This window comes from Erythrolamprus reginae, chromosome 3, assembly GCF_031021105.1.
Source record: "Erythrolamprus reginae isolate rEryReg1 chromosome 3, rEryReg1.hap1, whole genome shotgun sequence".
Taxonomy (NCBI): domain Eukaryota; kingdom Metazoa; phylum Chordata; class Lepidosauria; order Squamata; family Dipsadidae; genus Erythrolamprus; species Erythrolamprus reginae.
In genome coordinates, this window is record NC_091952.1 from 48,367,298 (window position 1) to 48,391,289 (window position 23,992).

The window sequence follows — 23,992 nt, forward strand, 5'->3', positions numbered from 1 at the left end:
TGAGAGGGATTTGCTTATGTCAAGTGTGCATTGGGTGCTCATGATAGTTGAAGTTGAGGGATGGGCTTGAAGCATATCAGGATGGATATAAGGAAGGGCATGTTGTTTGTTTTCAGAATGATGGAGTGGGAAATAGACTAAGATTTTGATAGGCAGGGGAAGAGTGGGGTGCAGATTGAAATATTCACAGTGATGAGGAGTATGTGGATATAGTCAGATTGCAAGTGCTTTTGTGTGGAATTAAGTAGCAAAGAAAAACTTGGGCAGCTGATGCATGTTGCCCAATCTAAACACCAACCCTCTATTAAATTCCTGGACATTGTCTTGGGATTGCTGTCTCAGATTCCATGGGGAAAACTCCATCTAGCTTGTGTGTACCAAGATAATCATGGGCTTGTCACACGAAAATGGGGCCACGACAGGTATGGGTGGACATATTTGACTTGGGCCTTTGTTTAGGAGCAGATGAGATATCATCTGAAAAGGAAGGACAATAATACCTGTCCTGGTCACAATTTTCTTGCCTATCAGGCTGTACATCATGACATTGTGGACCTCCGCATGGCCCAATTGATTTTTTTTTTAATGCAGGTTGATTTCTGATAAATGAGTATGTGCATCTGAGACCACCTCCAATTCAGAGCTGTTCTAAATATGTTCCGTCACTTGGCTATGTTCCCTTCTACACTGCAATCCTAATAAGTACAACAGGCAAATCCATTGACATGGTCAGTTTATGTGGTTTCTGGCTTGTAAAAATGAATGATATGAATTTGCCTGCCCGCTTTATGCCAAAAAGCGTTCAGTGTCATACTTTATAAAGCACAATACAAACGCCTCTACTTACAAACTTTTCCAGAAAAGAACCGGGCGTTCAAGATTTTTCTGCCTCTTCTCAAGAACCATTTTCCACTTACAAACCCGAGCCGCCGAAACTGTAACCGGAAAAGGCAGGGAGAAGCCTCCGTGGGGCCTCTCTAGGAATCTCCTGGGAGGAAACAGGGCCGAAAAAGGCAGGGAGAAGCCTCCGTGGGGCCTCTCTAGGAATCTCCTGGGAGGAAACAGGGCCGGAAAAGGCGGGGAGAAGCCTCCGTGGGGCCTCTCTAGCAATCTCCTGGGAGGAAACAGGGCCGGAAAAGGTGGGGAGAAGCCTCCATGGGGCCTCTCTAGCAATCTCCGGGGAGGAAACAGGGCCGAAAAAGGCAGGGAGAAGCCTCCATGGGGCCTCTTTAGGAATCTCCTGGGAGGAAACAGGGCTGAAAAAGGTGGGGAGAAGCCTCTGTGGGGCCTCTCTAGGAATTTCCTGAGAGGAAACAGGGCTGGAAAAGGCGGGGAGAAGCCTCCGTGGGGCCTCTCTAGCAATCTCCTGGGAGGAAACAGGGCCGGAAAAGGTGGGGAGAAGCCTCCATGGGGCCTCTCTAGCAATCTCCTGGGAGGAAACAGGGCCTCCACCCTCTCTGTGGTTTCCCCAATTGCACACGTTATTTGCTTTTACATTGATTCCTAATGGGAAAAATTGCTTCTTCTTACAAACTTTTCTACTTAAGAACCTTTGTCCCGGAACAAATTAAGTTCGTAAGTAGACTTGTATGGACCTACCCAGCCACATGGTTGACCACGGGTGCAAAGTTAGTGGGCCCATAGAGCTGCACAGTCTTGAGGCTCTGGTGATAGGCCTCCAGGATTCCTTCTATTCCACTACAGTGAGGATTGTCACAGTTGCCATTCTGAAAACAAGAGAAACGGAGACAACAACTAAAGGCAATCTCCAGGCAGCGGCTGCATCTTAACCATCCTCCTTTGGCTGCTTTAATCCTTCTACTTGTCCTTAAACATCCCTTTCATCTAACAATGTGCCACAAGAAAGATAAAAACGATAGGCAGCAAGACGGTTACCCATGAATAACAGTTGTCTTTAAAGACCCAGTTATAAAACATATGTTAAAAAACAGTTGAGCAGCTTGACTTCCTTCTTAAAAGAAAGAGCACGTGACTGCTCCAGATCAGGATTTTATTGAGAACAGATTAGGAGCTTTATCTTTGGAGGCTCCCTGCTGCAGCTTTGATCTATGACTGGACGTATTTCTTGCAATACGTATCTTATTTTTCTCCCTGCATTGTTAGATTGCACCACATGCATGCGCTTTTGCGCATGGAATATCAAAAGGCAGAACTGCTGCTAACTATGTCTAAGTAATGAATGCATCCTTAGATTTATCATGAAGGACTCCCTCCCTGTCGGAAGCCAAGATTAAGCAGAGGCAACTGAAGCTGCCTCTCAGGGGTTTAAAGGCATAACAATAGTAGCGAAGACATTTTTTCTTGGGTTGAGGGTTCATCCTGATTTTACAGATACATCAACATTTAAAAAGGCCCCAGATCAGGGCTCTCCGAACTTGGCAACTTTAAGACATGTTTCAAAAACAACTTTAAGATGACTGAGTTGAAGTCCATACCTCTTAAAGTTGCCAAGCTTGGAGAAACTTGCTTCAGATAATGTTTAATTAATTAATTAATTAATTAATTAATTAATTAATTAATTTATTGGATTTATATGCCACCCCTCTCCGAGGCCTCGGGACAGCTAACAACATATAAAAGGCAAACAATATAAACTTCCTAATCCAATTAATATTAACTAATTAGTCTAAAATCCAATAATATTAAAAAAAGACCCCAATCATTCCCATGCACACAACACATACATTATGTTCCATTGGCCAGAGGGTTAGAGTGTAATGGCCCCAAGCCTGGGGGCATAAGTGAGTCTTTAGACTCTTGCGAAAGGCAAGGAGGGTGGGAGCAGTACGAATCTCCGGGGAGAGCTGATTCTGGAGGGCCAGAGCCCCCACAGAGAAGGCTCTTCCCCTAGGCCTCACCAAGTGACATTGTCTAGTTGACAGGACCCAGAGAAGGCCGACGCTGTGGGACCTAACCGGTCACTGGGACTCATGTGGCAGGAGACAGTCCCGCAAGTAATCTGGACTGATGCCACTGCATCAGACTCACTGCTCACAGTCACTCATGCCCTCATCACCTCGAGATTTGACTACTGTAATGCTCTCTACATGGAGCTACCTTTGAAAAGTGTTTGGAAACTTCAGATCGTGCAAAATGCAGCTGCGAGAGCAATCATGGGCTTCCCTAGTTATGCCCATGTTACACCAACCCTCCGCAGTCTGCATTGGTTGCCAATCAATTTCCGGTCACAATTCAAAGTGTTGGTTATGATCTATAAAGCCCTTCATGGCATCGGACCAGAATATCTCCAGGACCACCTTCTGCCGCACGAATCCCAGCGACCGATTAGGTCCCACATAGGTGTCCTTCTCCGGGCCCCGTTGACTAAACAATGTTGTTTGGCGGGTCCCAGGGGAAGAGCCTTCTCTGTGGCGGCCCCAACCCTCTGGAACCAGCTCCTCCTGAGATTAGAACTGTCCCCAACTTCCTTGCCTTTCGTAAACTCTTTAAAACCCACCTCTGCCGTCGGACATGGGGGAACTAAAATTTCCCCAGGCCTATATTGTTTATGTATGGTATGTTGTGTGCATGTTTTTTAAATTATGGGTTTTTAGTTTTAATTATTAGATTTGTATTGTACATTGTTTTTCTATTACTGATGTGAGCCACCCCGAGTCTACGGAGAGGGGCAACATACAAATTTAATAAATAAATAAATAAATAAATTTAATAAATAAATTATAACCCTCAAAGCTTTAATTCGGAAATGGACAATATCTGACGTCCGGTGGATGAACTATGGTACTTAGCTGGACCTGTTAAAGATATAGTGGGGAAGATCTGGAGGCCCATCAGTATTTTTTTGTAAGCAAATTCCAAGCTCCTTGAAAAGCCAGGCCATGGCCAAGGAAAACAAGACTACCCAGTGCCAGCAGCCAGCCTAATCATTTTATCCAGGAGCAGGAAGAAATAAACGGTGTAGAAAACGGGGCTTATTCCCTAGTCAGTGTGTTTAGGATTGCAGCTTAAAAGATCAGTTGAGGCCAAGTCTGTGCCAACAGGTTCATATGGCATATTTTGCTCTCTCCAGAAAAGGCATCTCAAAATGTGACACATTGGACTCCTCTGTCTGGCATCTGATCTGATCTGAAACAAAGCGTCCCTCGGGAGCTGTTTTTTGAACACTGGTGTGACTCAAGTGTCAGTACCAAAGGGAACTCATGAGACACACGCCCGTCGGGGGGAATCTTGGCTCCAAACCCAAGCGCTGGGAACATTTTATCACTGTCATAGTCCTGGATGATCTCCCCAACAGCCTTCAGTGCCATGGCGTATGCATTGAGCTGGTATGGGTTCATGTAATGAAGGGAGGTAGACTGAGAAGGATTGCCTGCAGAAAATGAGAGAAAGAAAGAGGAAGAATCCGAAGGAGGAAGAAGCAGAAGGAACAGCAGTGAATTCATTGTCTGGGAGCCAGCTGCACTGATGAAGTTTGCTTAAGGTCAACAAGGAAAAAAACCCCTTATCTGGAGTGTTCTAATTGGGAACCTCTCCCTGGGGATCTTCACCTGATGCTACTACATTATCTTTCAGAGCTGGCAATCATGGCATTTTCATCCTCTCAAGCCCTTCAGTGGTTGGTATTTTAAGTACTGAAAGGATGTTATATTTTAAATACAGAAAATGGAATTTGCATTGCTGTTTGAGTTAGTATTGAGTCTTGTTGTTAAGTTGAATTGCTCTACTCTGCCTGTCCTACTGATTTCAACATTAGGCAGGGCCAAATGCTCTAAACCAGGGGTCCCCAAACTTGGCAAGTTTTAGACTTGTTGACTTCAACTCCCAGAATTCTCTAGCCAGCTATACTGGCTGGAGAATTCTGGGAGTTCAAGTCCACAAGTCTTAAAATTGCCATGTTTGAAGACTTCTGCTATAAACAATCAAAACACATCAGACAAGTTATACACACTTTTATATACTTGAATTCTCACTCTCTCTCTACAGTAATCTGCAATTATTTTCAGAGATGCCTTAGAAACCTTACCAAGTAAAATCTATACAGCGCAGTCTATCATTTTTAAATTGCTAACTTTCTATGTCAAGGGAAAAAAAGATAGTTAGAAGCACAGGAAGATATATAAGGCCTAGGGCAGTGACAGTGAGCCTATGGTATGCATGCCACAGTTGGCACACGGAGCCATTCTCTGCTGGCACATGAGCCAATGCCCTAGTTCATATGCATGCCAGTCAGCTGATTTTCTGCTCTGGGAGAGTAATTTCAGCTTCCGGAGGGCCTCTGGGTGTCGGGAAGGACAAAAATCAGGCCTACCGGGCCCACCAGAAGTTAGGAAACAGGCCACTTTGGGCCTCCAGAGGGCCTCCGGTTGGGGGCAGGGGAGGCCATTTTCACCCTCCCCAGGCATTGAAGTATTGAAGCACGCACACGCGCTTTCGGCACCCGAAGAAAAATGGTTCACCATCACTGGCCTTAGAAGTTTGAAGAGGTAGAAGTTGTCATTAGTCTACAAGTTAGTCCTCGCCTTATAACAATTCATTTAGTGATTGTTCATTATTGAAAAAAGTGACTTATGACTATTTTTCACACAGCCTTTGCAGCATTCCCATGGTCACTTAATCAAAATTCAGATAGTTGGTAGCTGGCTCATATTTACGACAGTCGTAGTGTCCAAGGCTCATGTGACCCACTTCTGACAGTGGAGAAGCCAGAATCACTTAATAACTGCAATAATTTACTTAACAACTGAGGCAAGCAAGATAGTAAAATGGGGCAAGACTCACTTAACAAATATCTTGCTTAGCAACATAAATGTGGAGCTCCGTTGCAGTCGTAAGTCAAGGACTACCCTGTATCTGGATGTTTAGTGAAATTTCATGAAAGTGACAGCAGGTGGCATACTAAGTTTTATCTTGCGGGATTGAAATATTCTTGAACCTGCTTAGGAATTCAGTGATCTTATCTACAAGTATGACCAGACGTGCGCTGCGTGCATGTACAAAAGAGAGCATTAGCTTGTTTATGCAGCTAAAATAAGGAAAGTTCTTGGCAATGATTTTGCAAGGAACATATTCACCTCTTTTACATTCGTATATGAATCACTTGCTCACCTCTTCTAATTTTGTTCCTTGAACCCAGTTCATAAAAATCAGTACAACAGGGAGAGACCACATTCCTACCAAAAGTAAACTGAGCCTGATTTTGAAAGCAAAAGGTGATGAGAGAAGCTGGTTTTGCCCTTTTCTTTATTATCACACCACATTTTCCAAGGTTCCTAACTGAAGCATCCTTCCAGCATGAAATATTTTGCTTTCTCATTGGATACTTAATTTGGTGTCGTTACAAGGCAGGCAAAGCAATCTGACCTTAAGTTACAAAGCTCAAAATTAAAGAAGAATCAGCTTCAGAAGTTTCCATGGGTTTAGAAGAGATGTGCAAGATTGGATCGCTCCCCTGAGAGGAGAAGGACAAAGTCAATATACAGTGATCCCTCTATTATCGCGAGGGTTCCGTTCCAAGACCCCTCGCGATAATCGATTTTTCGCGATGTAGGATTGCGGAAGTAAAAACACCATCTGCGCATGCGCCCCCTTTTTTTCTATGGCCGTGCATGCGTAGATGGTGGAGTTTGCGTTCCCCGCCGCCCACGCAAAGGGGAAACCCCGATTCGGCTCCTCGCTGCTGCTGCGCTACCGAGCAGATCAGCTGCTGGGTGGCCGAAGGAACCTTCCCTGGGTCTTCCCCCTCTTGCTGGCGGGCGAGCGAGCGGCGGGCATCAGCGAGGAGCCGGGATTTCCCCTTTGCGTGGGCGGCCGGGAAGACCCAGGTTGGGGGTTCGGGGGGGTGCTGGGAAGCCCCCCAGGCCGGCTGCGACCTTTTAAAACAGCCGCGCCGCTTCCCAGCTGAGTCCTGAAGCCAAACGCGGAAGTTCGCCTTTGGCGTTTGGCTTCAGGACTCAGCTGGGAAGCGGCGCGGCTGTTTTAAAAGGTCGCAGCCGACATGGGGGGCTTCCCAGCACCCCCCTGAACCCAGGTTGGGGGTTCGGGGGGGTGCTGGGAAGCCCCCCAGGCCGGCTGCGACCTTTTAAAACAGCTGCGCCGCTTCCCAGCTGACTCCCGAAGCCAAACGCGGAAGTGGTTTTTTTTTTAATTAATATTTTTTTAAAAATCGCGATATAGCATTTCGCGAAGATCGAGATTGCGAAACTCGAGGGATCACTGTATTCTATAACCCCTTAGATAGCTTTTCTGAGGTCACCTTAGGTTATGATGTAATGAATGGGTAGCTTCCTGGGGAAAGCTACCATTGAATATAATAGGCACTTTTATGCAAAATGTTTAGGCTTAAGATTTAATGACTTTAATAAAAGTATAATGATCCTATTTTATTTTTAAACCCTAGTAAATTGTATAAGCAAATAACACATTAAATACATAGCGCACTAACAACAATGGCATACAAATCCAGTAATAATAATAATAATAATAATAATAATAATAATAATAATAATAATAATAAATCAAAACTTACCATTGGAAGCTGTGAAATCAATGGCCACTGTGAAATTTATCTGTGTCCTGGAGGGGAAAAATCACAATATCATTTAGGCTGTAATTGTATAAATCTACAATTGTAAATTATTTAGCCTTTGAGAAAAATGAAATCCAGAGTTGTTGGAAACTACATCCTCAACTTTCCTTCTAGCAGATGGAAACTTATCAAAGAAGATCCAACCTAGAATTAAGGAGAACTTTTCTGAGAGCAAGAGCAACTAATTAGTGGAATGGCTTGCCATCAGAAGTTGTGGGAGCTCAATTACCCGAGAGTGTCAAGAAGAGACTGGACAATCATTGTCTGGAATGGTATAGAGCAGAAGATTGGACTAGAAGACCCACTAAGTCCCTTCAAACGTATTTATTTATTTATCTATTGGACTTATATGTCGCCCCTCTCCATGGATTTGGGGTGGCTCACAACATTTCAATTAAAAATACACTTGTTTATGTTTATTTATTTTATGTTTATATTTATTTAGATTTGTATGCCGCCCCTCTCCGCAAACTCTTGGTTAGTTTTATTCCATTCTATAACCTTCTCAGAGTTTCGCTCCATAGAGAAGAAAGATGGGAGGCTTTTTCAATGGTTACCCTCATTCTGTGAAATAAGCCATCTCCTGAGGTGGGCTTGACACTATACTTCTAGTACTCAGGAAGACATTGGAAGACATCTCTAATGGGGGGCGTTCGCCCAGGTCCGCCTGGTGCACCAGTTGCAACCCTATTTGGACCGGGAGTCACTGCTCCCAGTCACTCATGCCCTCATCACCTCGAGGTTCGACTACTGTAACGCTCTCTACATGGGGCTACCTTTGAAAAGTGTTCGGAAACTTCAGATCATGCAGAATGCAGCTGCGAGAGCAATCATGGGCTTTTCCAAATATGCCCATGTCACACCAACACTCCGCAGTCTGCATTGGTTGCCGATCAGTTTCCGGTCACAATTCAAAGTGTTGGTTATGACCTATAAAGCTCTTCATGGCACCAGACCAGATTATCTCAGGGACCGCCTTCTGCTGCACGAATCCCAGCGACCAGTTAGGTCCCACAGAGTGGGTCTTCTCCGGGTCCCGTCAACGAAACAATGCCGCTTGGTGGGACCCAGGGGAAGAGCCTTCTCTGTGGTGGCCCCGGCCCTCTGGAACCAACTCCCCCCAGAGATTAGAATTGCCCCCACCCTCCTTGCCTTTCGTAAGCTACTTAAAACCCACCTCTGCTGCCAGGCATGGGGGAATTGAGATACTCTTTCCCCCTAGGCCCTTACAATTTTATGCATGGTATGTCTGTATGTATGCTTGGTTTTTATAATAATGGGTTTTTAATTGTTTTTAGTATTGGATTATTATTGTATGCTATCTTGTTATTGCTGTTAGCCGCCCCGAGTCTTCGGAGAGGGGCGGCATACAAATCCAATAAATAAATAAATAAATAAAAGACATTTAACATCTATCTAGGTTTGTTTGGTGGCCTTCAGTACATTAAAAATGATTTTATGATTTAAATGGAAACGTTGATTGGTTTTTATGACAGCTTTTCGTTTATTCGATATATAAATCTCATAAACTGGTGGCCTAAAATGCTATGAAATGAAATAAAGTGAAGACGTGTTTCATTGCTTCTAGTACCAATTATTAATAACTACTGGTATATAATAACTATATAATAATAACTCTTTGTCTGCCCCCCCCCCCCATGAGTTCCTATGAATCAGCACAATTCTCACTTCCAGAGCCTATCTAGGTGGACAAGGAACCGAGGTTTAAAGGACAGTGCGCTGCGCATTACTGCTATTAAAATGGATGATTGAAAAAAGCTGTCTGCAGACATTTATCTGGCAGCCTTCTCAGATGAGATTCCAAATCCCTCACCTCCCACCCTCCACCAAAAGCAATTGCTCCCATGACAGGCCTTTCCTTCAAATGTCATACAAGCCTCCAATGAAAGAATGCAGCTGTCAGTGGGAGATAACAATTTAAAATTCCGCTGGGTGGAAAGGCAGAGACCAGGGTGAAGGGAAAGACTTCTTTGTTTTGCTGTTCTGGAAAGACATCCAAATTAGATGTAGCACCGGCCCAGGGACGTACTTTTAACTCTAGAAAATAACACTAAGATGTAACTAGAATAGAATAGAATAGAATAGAATTTTATTGGCCAAGTGTGATTGGACACACAAGGAATTTGTCTTGGTGCATATGCTCTCAGCATACATAAAATAAAATATACATTTGTCAAGAATCATGTGGTACGACACTTCATGATTGTCATAGGGGTCAAATAAGCAATGAAGAAGCAATATTAATAAAAATCTTAGGATATAAGCAACAAGTTACAGTCATACAGTCAACATGGGAGGAAAAGGATGATAGGAATGATGAGAAAAACTAGTAGAATAGAAGTGCAGATTTAGTAGAAAGTCTGACAGTGTTGAGGGAATTATTTGTTTAGTAGAGTGATGGTGTTCGGAAAAAACTATTCTTGTGTCTAGTTGTCTTGGTGTGCAGTGCTCTGTAGCAACGTTTTGAGGGTAGGAGTTGAAACAGTTTGTGTCCAGGATGTGAGGGGTCAGTAAACATTTTGCCCGCCCTCTTTTTGACTCGTGCAGTATACAGGCCCTCAATGGAAGGCAGGTGGGCAGCAATTGCTTTTTCTGCAGTTCTGATTGTCCTCTGAAGTCTGTGTCGGTCCTGTTGGGTCCGACATAGCCTATCTGTGGCTATGCAAAACTGAGATCCCCAAAGTTCCACTTCTTAAGTTGGTAGCATTTAAATTTTCCTAAAGCCATGTGGGAAGGCCTAAGGACACTCCCCATTTGTGTTTATTTCAATACTAGCTAAATACTCATGCTCCTCTACAGAACTACAGTATGTGATCGGGCTTCATAAATTGACACTTAGAGTTTGAAAATTAATGAGTAGTTACAATCGGCCTCTCCTCTCCCCTTCTCTCCTCAGGCTTGCCTCACAAAAGCCACTACTCTCTTATCTCCCTTCTCTCTGTCAAGTTTGCCCCACAGAGGCCTATCCTATCCTATCCCCTTTCTCTCCCTTAGCCTTGCCCCATGGAAACGTCTCCTAACCTATCATTGTCTCAATCAGGCTTGCTCCACAGAACCCCACCACCATCGTACCCACTTCTCTCCCTCAGGTTTGCCCCACAGAATCCTCTCCTACGCTATCCCATTCTCTGCAATTATTTTCAGCTTGGGAGGGGGAGTAGAATGTCTACCTAATTAGCCCCAGACCATGTTAGTACTATGTACATAATGTCAGGAGTATATTTTTTTTACAAGAAAGCCTGTTGCAGTGGCTTTTCTTTCTTTGAAGACTACAGTTACTTATAGTTTTTGATCTGTGGTTAGTTGGTGGGGCTACCTTCCGCATACATAACTTTTAACACATAACAATTAGGTTTGGCAATATATAAGCAAGCTAACAATGGATGCTTATATGTATTGAAACACTATGGCTTTAAGAGTTAGTGTTGGGAATTGCCATAAGAGGAGCCAGAAACATGATTCTTTCTCTTTTAATTTTTTTCTGCTCATTTTGCGCTGATTCATTGTGACTGCTGTAGTAAGAACTGTGTGTTCGATGATAGTTTATATATTTGTAAGCTGTACAAGTAAGGCTTGTAGTATTGTTAATGTATTGAAAGATAGTGACTGTTTTGACTGTGTATGACTGGACTGTTTAACTTGACTATGATATCTGCTAAAGTTAATACTATTGAATACACTTTAATGTATCTGGTTTGTATGACTGAACCATTATTTATATCTACTGACTATCTGCTGGGTAACTGCTAGAATTCCAAGTTTTCCTTTGCATGTGTGTATTCTTGATAACTCAGGGGTCATGCTGCATACTCCTTAATGTTAACGATAATTTTTTACATCCTGTCTACTGACTTGGGGATGAGTTTGATGATACTTGTATGCACTTTCCTTACTTGTGTTTTCCTAATGGCATGACCTACAGATCTTTACAAAAGATCTGTAAAAAAAATTCTGCACTTTTTGCCTCTTTCCCCTTTAACTGGTGTTACAGTAGAAGAAACAGATTCATCTGAACTGTGGAGGAAAATGAGGGTGTGTGTGTGTCTGTCTCTGCATACAGCATCCATCAGTATTCATCCTGTCAGTGTGTGAGAGAGTTGAAGGGTGTTTGGAAACTGAGTATTTGCTGTGAGAGAAAGGAGACAGGAAGGAGGCTGGCCGTGGCTTAGCTCAACTGTTCTGTAGTAAAGCTGCTTGCTGCTGTGAAGGTAAAAATGAAAGTGAAACTCCTCTCCTGTGCTTGTGTTTTGCATTTGGAACAGATTTATTTTCAGGTGGGGAGGGGGAGTAGAACTCCTTAGCGTCGAGTGTGTTAATAATAATACTGTATAGGAAATACTAATACTCCAATGGGCATTTTGAAAAATCCTTTCTTAGTGAACAGCTAGAAAGTAAGAGGAACATACTGTATGTGCCAAATTTCAAGCTTGTAGGCTTTATGGTTCTGGAGATTTCATGATTAAGATGTGTGTGTTTTTCACTTATATATATATAGATTACCTCTGAGCCTGGAGTATGTGGCAAATCTAATAACTAATAAAAGAAATCTGTAAAATGTAAAATCAGAATTGTAAAAAACCAAAAACTCCTACATACACAGCAAATTATCCAGGCCTTAAGCACTAGTTTTTTACCCAGCCTACTGAATTCAAAACAAGCATCATAATAATTACTTATGGTTGGTCACATAGCTAAATGATTAAACTGAATTTGGCATTTTTATTCATCTACTGAGTCCTTCAAAACCTGGGATAAGCTGATGTTGTTATTTGATGATCATTGCAAGATGTAAGCTGTTCCAAGTACAGCTCTCTTCTGCAATTGACTGGTGATGGTTTTGTCAATGCTGATGGTGTTTATGTTGTGCTGCAATCATTTTGGGATTGCATCTAGAAAGTTATCATTATTGGTACTATCTTTGCAATCACACTGGAACTGGTCAGAAATGGTCTTCACTCTGAGAGATAGAGTGAGTGCCGGTGACTAGATCCCTAGCTCCTGCCCATTCAGCAGTTGAAAATCATGCAATACTACAAGTAGTTACCACTTTGGTGGAGAAAAAAAAATCTAGCTGTGGTTTGTATGTGTGGAGAGTGAAAGCACCCGGACCGGATGCGAGACATCACAACATGAGGCAAGGAGAGGCGAAGTGATATTGGCGAAGAAGCCCAGAAGAGCCAGCCACCTGAATTGCCCACAAGATCATATGCTGCAACGTCCAACTGGTCAATGACTACTTCAGCTTCAACCGCAACAACACAAGAGCACGCAACAGATTCAAACTTAATACGAACTGCTCCAAACTTGACTGTAAAAAATATGATTTCAACAATCGAGTTATCGAAGCGTGGAACTCATTACCGGACTCAATTGTGTCAACCCCTAACCCCCAACATTTCTCCCTTAGACTCTCCACGATTGACCTCTCCAGGTTCCTAAGAGGCCAGTAAGGGGCGTACATAAGTGCACTGGTGTGCCTTTCGTCCCCTGTCCAATTGTCTTTCCTTTCTCTCACTTATCATATATATTTTCTTTCTTTCATATATCCTCTCCTCTAAGTTCACTTTACCCTTATATATATTACCACATGTCTATTTTCTTCCTATGTATTTGTGTATTGGATAAATAAATAAATAAATAAATAAATAAATAAATAAATAAATAAATAAATAAATAAATAAATGCCACTAGTTAATTAGTATAAAGTAAACTGGTATGGCCTTTCAGTACACCAAGGATAGGTACACAAGCGCTGAACAGAATGAGCTAGCAATTTAAGCTGTCTGGACTGCATTATGACTAGCATGTGTAGGTTTCCCTGACATTGTATGCCATACACTAAATACCATATTTTTCGGACTATAAGACGCATCGGAATATAAGACATATCTAAGTTTTTGGGGAGGAAAATAAAAAGTTCTGCCTCCCAGCATCCATCTGGTTATCGTCCTTCGCGAACAACTTGGAAAAGGTATACAGTGATCCCCCGATTATCGCGAGGGTTCCGTTCCAAGACCCCTCGCAATAATCAATATTTCGGGATGTAGTGATGCGGAAGTAAAAACATCATCTGCGCATGTGCGCCCCTTTTTCCGTGGCCGCACATGCGCAGATGGTGGAGTTTGCGTGTGGGCGGCGGGGAAGACCGGGGAAGGTTCCTTCGGCCGCCCAACAGCTGATCTGCTCCGCAGCGCGGCAGCAGCGAGGAGCCGAAGATGGGGTTTCCCCGTTGCCGCGTTGCGGAGCAGATCAGCTGTTGGGCGGCCTTCCCTGGGTCTTCCCGCCACCCAGGCAAAGATCTGTGAAGCGGCTCGGGGGGGGGGGCTAGGAAGCCCCCCAGTCTGGCTGCCGCCTTTTAAAACAGCCGCGCGGTTTCCCAAATGACTCCTGCAGCCAAACGCCAAAGGCGAACTTCCGCGTTTGGCTGCAGGACTCATTTGGGAAGCGGCGGAGCTGTTTTAAAAGGCGGCACCCGGACCTGGGATCGGGGGGGGGGGCTAGGAAGCCCCCCAGTCCGACTGCCACCTTTTAAAACAGCCCCGCCGCTTCCCAGATGAGTCCTGCACCCGGCGCCATCTACGCATGCGTGGCCATAGAAAAAAGGGGACGCATGCGCAGATGGTGTTTTTACTTCCGGGTTGAAAAATCGCAATATAGCGTTTCGCAATGATCGAGATCGCGAAACTCGGGGGAACACTGTATTAGCCTTGCAAAGCTCCGTTTCAGAGGCTGCTTTTTTCAGCTTTGCAAAGCTCCATTTGAGAGGTTGTTTCAGCCTCTGAAAGTTTTGCTTGGGAGGCAGAGCAGGTCTACATTTGGTGTACAAGATGCACTCAGATTGTCATCCTCTTTTAGGAGGGAAAAAGGTACGTCTTATACTCCAAAAATATGGTAAATGCTCTTTTGTCACAGTAATTCTACTTCTATTTGCAGGACTGTGTATTTGGTGATTCCCCCCCACCCCTGTTATAATTATTTATACAGTAACTATTCAGGATAATGCTAGAAGCAGGATAGTAAGAAATCATCAGACAAGCAGAGGAGCTCTGTTGGGAAGTCACTTGACTTCTATAGAGAAGGAGAACAGATGGTCAAGGAAAGGAAGGAATAATTAGTTAGATGTTAAATTAAGTAGCTTTCTCCTGAGATGAGAGGACCTTAAGGAAAATTGGTCAATGAGAGGACTGAATGAGAGGAGAAACATGTTGAATTACTAATCTGAAAAGGTAACAGGATAATGAGTTTCAAGAAAAAGAAGACTATAACAAGCTTACCAATATATTTCAGAAAATAATAATAATAAATAATAATAATTTATTCGATTTGTATGCCGCCCTTCTCCGAAGACTCGGAATGTATGCTAGTTAACCAAAATCATTCAAGATCCTCTTTACTATTGAATAAATCTAAATAAATCTCTTTACCTTTCAATGAATCTATATCTTTCAGGATTCCTTCTGAGAAATTAATGGGTTAGGAACCCATGTTGGCTGTTAAGTGCTCTGAATGTGCTTGGATTGATTTCTAGGCACTAGTATCTCTCAAAACCCACAAACTGAGTTTTGATGGATTCTTCCGGGATTGGATATTTGAATATGGAGAATGAGGGATTTTTATGGGCCCCAAATGGCTGGTTGATCCATCAGCTAAAATATTCTTGGCTGCAAACAATGAGTCCACTGCCCATCATCTAAACAAAAGCCAGCGCTCAGCAATATATGGAAAATAATGACAACAAAGCAGTAGCAAAGGGTGCAACTATTCTTCAGACTTGGGGAACTGTAAGGGTGGCTAAAATTCAGAACACCTGTGCATACACACTTGAAAAGTAGAAGATTGCAGAACAGCCCGATAAGAATTTACTTCCAAGTGATCAAGAAATCATAACTCTTGTTATTTAGAGAAAGGGAGCATTTTTAACATGAGTCCCCATAATGCAACATTATCCTTCACATTGCCAGATGGCATTAGTAATCCAGATGCATTAAAATAAAATAAAATATTGTTAGAATTTTAACTAAACTATCTATTTGTACAGGTAATCCTCGACTGACAATAATTCATTTAGTGACCTTTCAAAGTTACAACGGCATTGAAAAAGGTGACTTATTACCGTTTCTCACACAACCATTGCAGCATCCAGTCATAATTCAAATGCTTGGTGACTGGTTCATATTGGTGACAGTTGCAGTGTCATCTGGGGTGACGTGATTTTGTGACCTTCTAACAAGCAAAGTCAATGGGAAATCTGGATTCACTCAACAACCACCTTACTAACTTAACAAATGCAATGCTTCACTTAACAACCATGGCAAGAAGAGCTGCAAAATAGGGCTAAACTCTGTTTGGTGGGACCCAGGGGAAGAGCCTTCTCTGTGGCGGCCCCGGCCCTCTGGAACCAACTCCCCCCAGAGATTAGAATAGCCCACACCCTCCTTGCCTTTTGTAAGCTACTTAAAACTCACCTCTGCCGTCAGGCATGGTGGAATTGAGATATTCTTTCCCCCTAGGCTTCTACAATTTATGCATGGTATGTTTGTATGTATGATTGGTTTTATAACAAGGGTTTTTAGCTGTTTTTAGTATTGGATTGTCACATGCTATTTAGCACTGTTGTGAGCCACCTCGAGTTCACCGAGAGGGGCGGCATACAAATCCAATAAAATAAATAAATAAATTAAATAAATTAAATAAATAAATAAATAAATAAATGTTTCACTTGGCAATATAAATTTTGGGCTCAATTATGGTTGTAATTCGAGGACTATCTGTATGTCTAAGTGTGGCTAAATAAATTAGTGATCCTTCAGGCATAAGATATCTATTTGTAAAAACAATTCCCAAAACCAAAATGTGCACCCTAGGGAAGTCCATCTCATAAATGCATTTGTTAGGAAAAGTTACGGTATTGTAAATGGATGGGGAAACTGATGCCGGGGAAACTTGAACAAAAGAGACGTTTGATTAACTGTATGATAAATTACATGGACTGAATATAAAGAGGTTTTTCTGGTGAGAACCGGCTGTGATGACTCAGTATTTGGCAGGCAAAGGGGATTCTTCCTAAGACAAAAGTGTATCAGCAAAACAAAATCTTTCCAAGGTGTTTGAGCTTCTTTCTTCAAAATGACTTTTAGAGGCTTTTATTCATCCCCCTCCCCCTCCTCCCAGTTGCAGCTTGCAAGAAAAATAGGAAATAATAGAGCTACATTATGTAAGATAAACACAGAAAATGGTAATACCTAAGCCTCTCCTAATTTACCTTATTCCTTTTTTTTAACCCATTTACAATCTTATGCTTTAAGATTCTCCCTGAAATGCTTGTTTTATCGAAGGTCTAATAAATTAGGTACTGGACCAAAAGCTCTATATTAAATCCTCTTCCATTGTGCCTAATATACAGAAAATCTCTTGCTTTTGTTTGCATATTTTCACATTATTTTTACATCTTGAAGCGTGGTAACACCAGACTAAGAACCCCCTTTAACAGGCACTTTCTATGCATGGAAAAATCAGATCCAACCCTGTGTATTTTCAGCAGCGTTTTTTTTTTTTAATGTTCTTGTGTAACGGTTCCACTTTCTAAAACACAGACAATTTGCTCACCACAGTTGGGCATGGATTTCAGATCTTCTGTACCCAACAATTTTCTTTCCAGTGTTCATTTGAATAATTTATCAGTAATTCAACGTCTGATGGTGCAAATAAGCACAATTTCAAACCAGGAGGCAGAGCCATTTGTTACACTGACATAATCAGGGGAATCTTATCTGTTTTTCTTTTTATTTCATTATCATAAAATCCCATGCGCTAAGCTTCTTGAAAAAAGGGTAGACAGAATGTGATAACAAATACGACATTATGGAGATGTTATCTGATACACGAACTTGTCCAGGTGTTTAACTGTATGAGTGGCAGGCATGTGTGAAGTTTGAAATCCTAAATAGCTCAATTGCATTTCAGAGTTGTTTATTTGGCAAGAAAACAGCACATACAGTAACTAGTTTGTGCCAAAGAGCTGCAGCATCTTTCTTGATCAGTTCTAGTCACTGTGATACAAGCAAAACCTCATATTGAAACAAAATGAAAAATATTTCCCAGAAAGTATATCATTCTGTCAGGAGGTTTACAAGTACTCCTTGACTTACAATTGTAAGGGGGCCTAACCCAATTTTATGACTTTTTTTGGTGGCAGTCTTTAAGTCAATTACCATGGTTATTAAATAAATATGTGGTAATTAAGTGAACAGCATGGTTGTTAAGTAAACCCATTGTTCACTAGGGAGTGTTTTTGCTAAAAAGCAGAACACACACATACACACACACTGTTTTTTGGCAAAAACATTGTAAAACAGGACTGTGGGATACTGCACATGGCCATAAATGCAGACTAGTTGTTGAGCAACCAAAATATAGTCCTGTGATCACAAGGAGGCACAGCCACCAGAACTTTGGAATCAAGCTGTGAATACTTTTGTGGGGGAAGGAATCTGTTGTAACTTCAAACAGTCACTAAGCAACCCAAAATAAGTCAAGGACTGCCTATATACTATTTGGGCAGTCTCAAAGTAGAAGTCCAATTGCAATCACTAGCTAAAATCCAACTCTTGTGTGCCCAGTCCTTAACATTTTTGTCACCAGCCCAGTGCTTCATGGTGTTGGTTAAATCTTTATCATCCATCTCTAATCCTACAACACAGTTTTACAATGAAATATAAGAATCACATATTGCATTCTCATGTCACGTCAAACCAGGATAATAGACCATTACTGGAACAAGAATCATGTTGTCGCAACAGCTGGATCCCTTGCACTTGCTTCTTCTCTTTGGAGAAGCAAAGAGAAGTTTATATGGAAGCCCTTGTTTGATTTTGGGACCCCAACTGTGGTGATGCCAATTATGTGATCAGAGGGACCTGGGATTAAAAAAAACAATTGGCCTGTTTTGTTTTGTTTTGTGTGTGTGGATTGGGTTGGAAATGGGATCATTTCACAAAACTACAACTTTATATTTACTTTCCCATCTCTATTTCTGTTTTTGCAGCTGAAAATCTTTGGCCATTTCGATGCCAACTTTTGGCAGCATGATTTGTATCTATCTTCTGGGGATTTTGTAGAATTTTAACAGGATATGTTTGCTTCCTGGAGACTTGGGGAACATTCCCACTGCTTACATATTTTCATACCTAAAATCATAAACATTATCATTTTGACACTCTGTTTTGGCAGGAGAAATTTTTAGACATTTTAGAGGCTATAAATGAGGTGCCAGACTTACTAAATCTGTAGCTGGCTGTAGCTTGCCACAGAGGAACATTTGAACCTAGAATTAAAATTGTGCATTCTCAAACAAATCAGAATTCATAAACAAATAATGAACCTTGCTTTATAGCTTTTAAAAGTAATCCATCTTTATCTGGGCATTTTAAGCCTAATTCTGATGTTAGGGTTAATCATACAAAGCTATACCTTCTTCAAGGTGTTGAAAAGAGAAAACTAACAGCAGCCAACTGCATCATTAATTCTATTTATTTGTTTCGGCTGAAGTACAATTCCATCCTAATTAGGCTATAACATACACAAGTTGGTAGGAATATATATAACCTACCATGATGTCTGGGTTAAATTTTAGTGTTTTAGCAGGAGAGACGACTTACCCTCCTTTGATGTAATCTAGAAATGTATGTTCTGATTCTGTGGCAAATGACAGCAACGTTACCTTGAAAAGGAAGAAACAGGATGCATGTCACATAAGGACCCATGAAATAATTGCTACGGGGATTGAAGCATCTGATGCTAATGATGACTTGCAGTCATGTCCAAGGTCATCCCATCTTCAATCTACTCCCAGTCCAATAGGTTGCACAACTCTGATTTTTAAGATGATCAAATTTGGGTTGCAAAAATCCAGAAAAAGTATTTATTTCTTTACTGAAGATTTGAACTCATACTCATAAGAACAATCACAACAGTTGCCTAGTAAAGTATCACTGTGGTGGAGAATCTCTCACAAGTAAGTACCATGACCATATTTTTTTTTGGGGGGGGGGGAGGGGAATCTAAAGAACAAACCTGAAAAAGGGACAAATCTGAAAGACATACAAGGAAAAAAAGAAATCGTTTATAACTTTATTTCACAAAGGAAAAAAAGAAATAGTTCATAACTTTATTTTACAAAGGGGAAAAAATAGTTTATAACAAAGGAAATTTAAAGAACTTTTCTGCTTTTAAAAATGCCTTTTCTAATAAAAACATCTAAAGCCAAACAGTGCATGTAAATGTGTTTTCAAAAGTTTATTCGGTTTTTATATTTTTCACACGAATGTGAAAAACTGTATATTAAATGGTATCATTTCTATAGTAAAAGTTAAATGACCAAAATAAATGTCATCAAAAATAACTTTTTTTTGGAAAATAAATCTAAAAAGACAACTCTTTAAAATAATGGGCGCCCTTTATAATAAAGGCCATATGGTCACTGTACTCATAAGGAACAGAGTGAGTTGGATCTTTTAATTAAAGAATACTCTTATTAACTGTGGGTTACCATTACCAACAGGGGTGAAATGCTCTCAGTTCAGGTGTGCCTGCTGGTGGTTGGAGAGCCAGTAGCGATGGCAGTGTGAGGCTTTGCACACCTGTCTGGATGCCACCATTTGGGCTTTTTTACCCTCTGTGCATGCACAAAACATTCTGTGCATGTGCAGAGGGTAAAAGAACCCAAATGGCAGCACTTGGACAGGTGGGCGAAGCCTCACACTGCTGTCACTACCAGCTCTGCGACTACTGGCAGTCATGCCTGGCAGTCACGCCTGAACCAGGGACATTTCACCCCTGGTTAGCAATACTGTATTTCAAACAAGAATCTCCCTAGCCCATGGGTTCATACTGGGAACTAAAGATCAGCCATTCCTTATGGGATCTACCACTATGGCCCTGCTTTATCTATATAACAATTTAATCATTTTCGGCTACAGTCAAGGAAGAAAGATCAAGCTACCATAATATATCAAGCCAGAGGCATCAAACTGATTTAACAAAATAATCTGAATTTATCCGGCAAATGTATCAATCAGCTCAAAAGCCTGCATTTTTCTTTGCATGCAGGAATTAACATTCATTCAAAACACTTTCTACATTTATTCTGTGTTGAAATATTTATCAGCTCTGTCTGCCTTTGATTCAAATCAGATTGCACTGTTTTCTACTACGATATTTTAATTGTGGGATCATGGATACAGGACTGAAAGCCACCTGTTTTTATTGGCCGTTCCTCCGGCTGGTATTTGTATAATACAACTGCTGGGAAAAACAACACTGATAGTCATGCATTATTTGCTGCTCACTTTACATCAAGACATGCAATCTTCTGCCTATTTCCTATTGTTGAGACTCAAATAAAAAACAAATCCCAACTTCAAAATGACTGAGATGGCTTGTTGGGGAAATATTCTAATACATCAAGTACATTTATAATAATGTTTACTCACTGTTCCTGAATTAGAGTATTTCTTTTTCTTCATTTTCTTTTTGGGATTTACCACCTGAGAGAAAGAAGAAAAATGATGCTAATATAAACAGCTTTGTGAGACATCTGGTCTGGCCAAGCCTGTAATGTACACTAGAAGCAGTAGATGCACTCCTGGTATTTACTTATACTAATCCCATCTCTATACATGACACTTTTGAGGAGGGATATTGGAAAACAAAATAAAAGATGTGATGCTACCCAAAGGAATTTACAAATTCTATTTAAACAAAAAGGAAGTCTGAGGCTGAAGAGGCAAGTGGGGAAAAGGAGGCTCAGAGAACAAAATGTGGATGTGCTGTAAACAACTTCATTTGCAAATCATCTGGTTTATGCTTTAGTTATATGTGCTAGGGTTTTATTTCAGAAGGGCAGAGAGCGGGGACTTAAGCTAAATCTTCCCACAAACAAATACCTCTGAGAAGAATTCAGCCTTCCTTGTTCTTATCCTTGCAACTATCTCACAAGATGTTCATTATTGTTCATCATTTGCCAACGAGAATGAAAACTGAAACATCAATTAAACTTCTACAGGCAGGGAGATCAACACATCTGTTGTAACAGATCAACATATCGGTTACAATCAACAGATCTTTCTAAAAAGGCAAATGGTCTGCCTTAATCCAGGTTAACCTTAATTAGTGTACACTTTTTTTCCATGACATAGCCAAAAATAAGATTTTCTCTTAATATCCCACCAAACCCAACATATACTGTTCTTGCCCTGTGAAGCAGGTATCTTTTAAAGGATTGGGATGGGGGGCGGGGGATATAAGTTTAAAAGAAAATATATTTAAAATTTAAAAGAAAATAATTTGATCATTAAAATTAGAGCAGGTAGAGTGCTGTACTGCAGGCCACTGAAGCTGACTGTAGATCTGTAGGTCAGCAGTTCAAATCTCACCACCGGCTCAAGGTTGACTCAGCTTTCCATCCTTCCGAGGTGGGTAAAATGAGGAGCCGGATTGTGGGGGCAATATGCTGGCTCTGTTAAAAAGTGCTATTGCTAACATGTTGTAAGCCGCCCTGAGTCTAGGGAGAAGGGCGGCATAAAAATCAAATAAATAAATAAATATTAAAGTGGAGGTACAGTATTTTACCATAATACCAATAAAATTTAAACTTGTTTCTCATCTTAAATAAATACTTTTTTTGTACAAATCAAAATAATAATAAAGAATGGTAGCAGGCGTAAGTCCTAGCATGCCAAATATGAAACAGGGAATAAATTAGTTGTAATATTGTAGGTGTAGGTTCCATTTCACTGCATTACAATGAACTTGGTACAGTACCTATGACTATGCAGTTCTTTATCACACTGACTATATTTTCTCAATGTTTTTATTCCATGACTGACCCCAGATTTTGGTCTTATCAAACACCCATAATATCTGACAATATATATACTCTGCATCACAACTGCCATCATATGCTGCAGTATCAGTGCATTCTGACCCTTTCCTCCATTGTAGGCTGCCACAGACCAAGTTACATGTGTGCCACACTGCTTTACAAAACTTATTAGTACAGAATTAAAATTCTTCCTCTTCTATGTTTAATTCTTTTGAACTTAACCAAAGGCATATTTACAGAGCAGGTTCCTAGCTAATTTTTAACCCACAACTATGAAATCCTAGCAGCTAGTAATGCAGCTTCCCAGAAGTTGCAAATGAGATTAAAGTACCCTACTTAGCCTCTTCTCAAAACCAGAATAAATCCTTCAATTCAGTAAAAAGTAAAGAAAAAAAAAGGAGGTATATAATTTATTCATATTAGGAAACTCAAATCTCTTTCTTAAAAGATTTGGGCTTTCTGGAATAAAAGGTTATTTTTTAGCATGATATACAAATCAGACTGCTACCATCTCAGCAGTTACAAAAGTATTCTGGAGACTATGTAGTCCTTCTACTTCCTTCAACAGATCATCAAGCTATTGGAATTACTTTGATGAAAGAACTGGCATTCAAACAAACTCAGTGTTTCCTTCTGTTTCAAATCAGAAATGTCTCCTGGGATATAAATCATGCAAATGCAGTTATGAAATAGAAAATTATTTTAAAGAAAAAAAAACAAAAATGCAAAGTAAGTATAGGGTATAATCTAGTATTGTAAATGACTACAGGAAGTGTACAAATATGACTTCTTTCAAATAGAAGATTACTAAAATATGACAGTTCTAAGTTTAAAAGAAAATATATTTAAAATTTAAAAGAAAATAATTTGCTCATTGGAATTAGAGCATGAAGCTTTAATTCCAATTATCAAATTATAAATTATCCATTCTGAGTTACTATACAATATTTCAATACATGAGAATAGATTTAAAGTTGGGAACACAAATGTAAGACCAATCCAGTTCTGATGGATCTTTAGAAAGAAATTTGAAAATAAAGTTATCACTATAATTTTTTATGACACAGCTACATTTGATATTTGAACGTGTTAGACAATTCACTGCATATTCGGGCTGTGCAAATCATTTGAGAGGGGTAGTTTTGCAAGCTATCTTGGTGCCAGCATAATATCCCTCTTCAAATTATTAAAATGGATGCAAGCTTTAAAAAGGTTTATGTGGCTACTTTGAAAGCTCACTGCAGCACACATATATCCATGTGCAGTCACACCAGCACTTTAGTGAAAATCCCAGTAGGTCACAGTCTGCATACAAAATGCATACAGACAGACAACTGGGAAAAGACCTAAAGCTTTTATATGAAACTTTTAAGTAATGTGACTTTTCCAAATTTTGGGTGAAAAATGCTTCATTCATACCTGTGAATTTTTTTGAAACGCTCATTTCCAAAGTTATATACAAGCCTATTGGACATCAGAAAAGGTATAGCAGATTGGTGGGAGATTCAAGGCTATTCAATAGT

General features: G+C 40.7%; 1 protein-coding gene across 5 annotated transcripts in view; it reads right to left on the reverse strand.

The window, feature by feature from the left end:
* CPNE5 (copine 5) overlaps nt 1–23,992 on the reverse strand; it is a 197,778-nt gene that overhangs the window by 16,060 nt on the left and 157,726 nt on the right. For 3 of the 5 annotated variants that reach the window (XM_070745132.1, XM_070745131.1, XM_070745133.1), the window contains 5 exons: nt 21,079–21,132; nt 19,246–19,307; nt 7,508–7,554; nt 4,170–4,351; nt 1,600–1,727 (listed from right to left, as the gene is read on the reverse strand). In XM_070745132.1, coding sequence (XP_070601233.1) covers nt 1,600–1,727; nt 4,170–4,351; nt 7,508–7,554; nt 19,246–19,307; nt 21,079–21,132 — 473 coding nt within the window. Of the gene's footprint in view, nt 1–1,599; nt 1,728–4,169; nt 4,352–7,507; nt 7,555–19,245; nt 19,308–21,078; nt 21,133–23,992 lie in introns of those variants that run through there. The other 2 variants (XM_070745134.1, XM_070745135.1) reach the window with 2 other exon arrangements.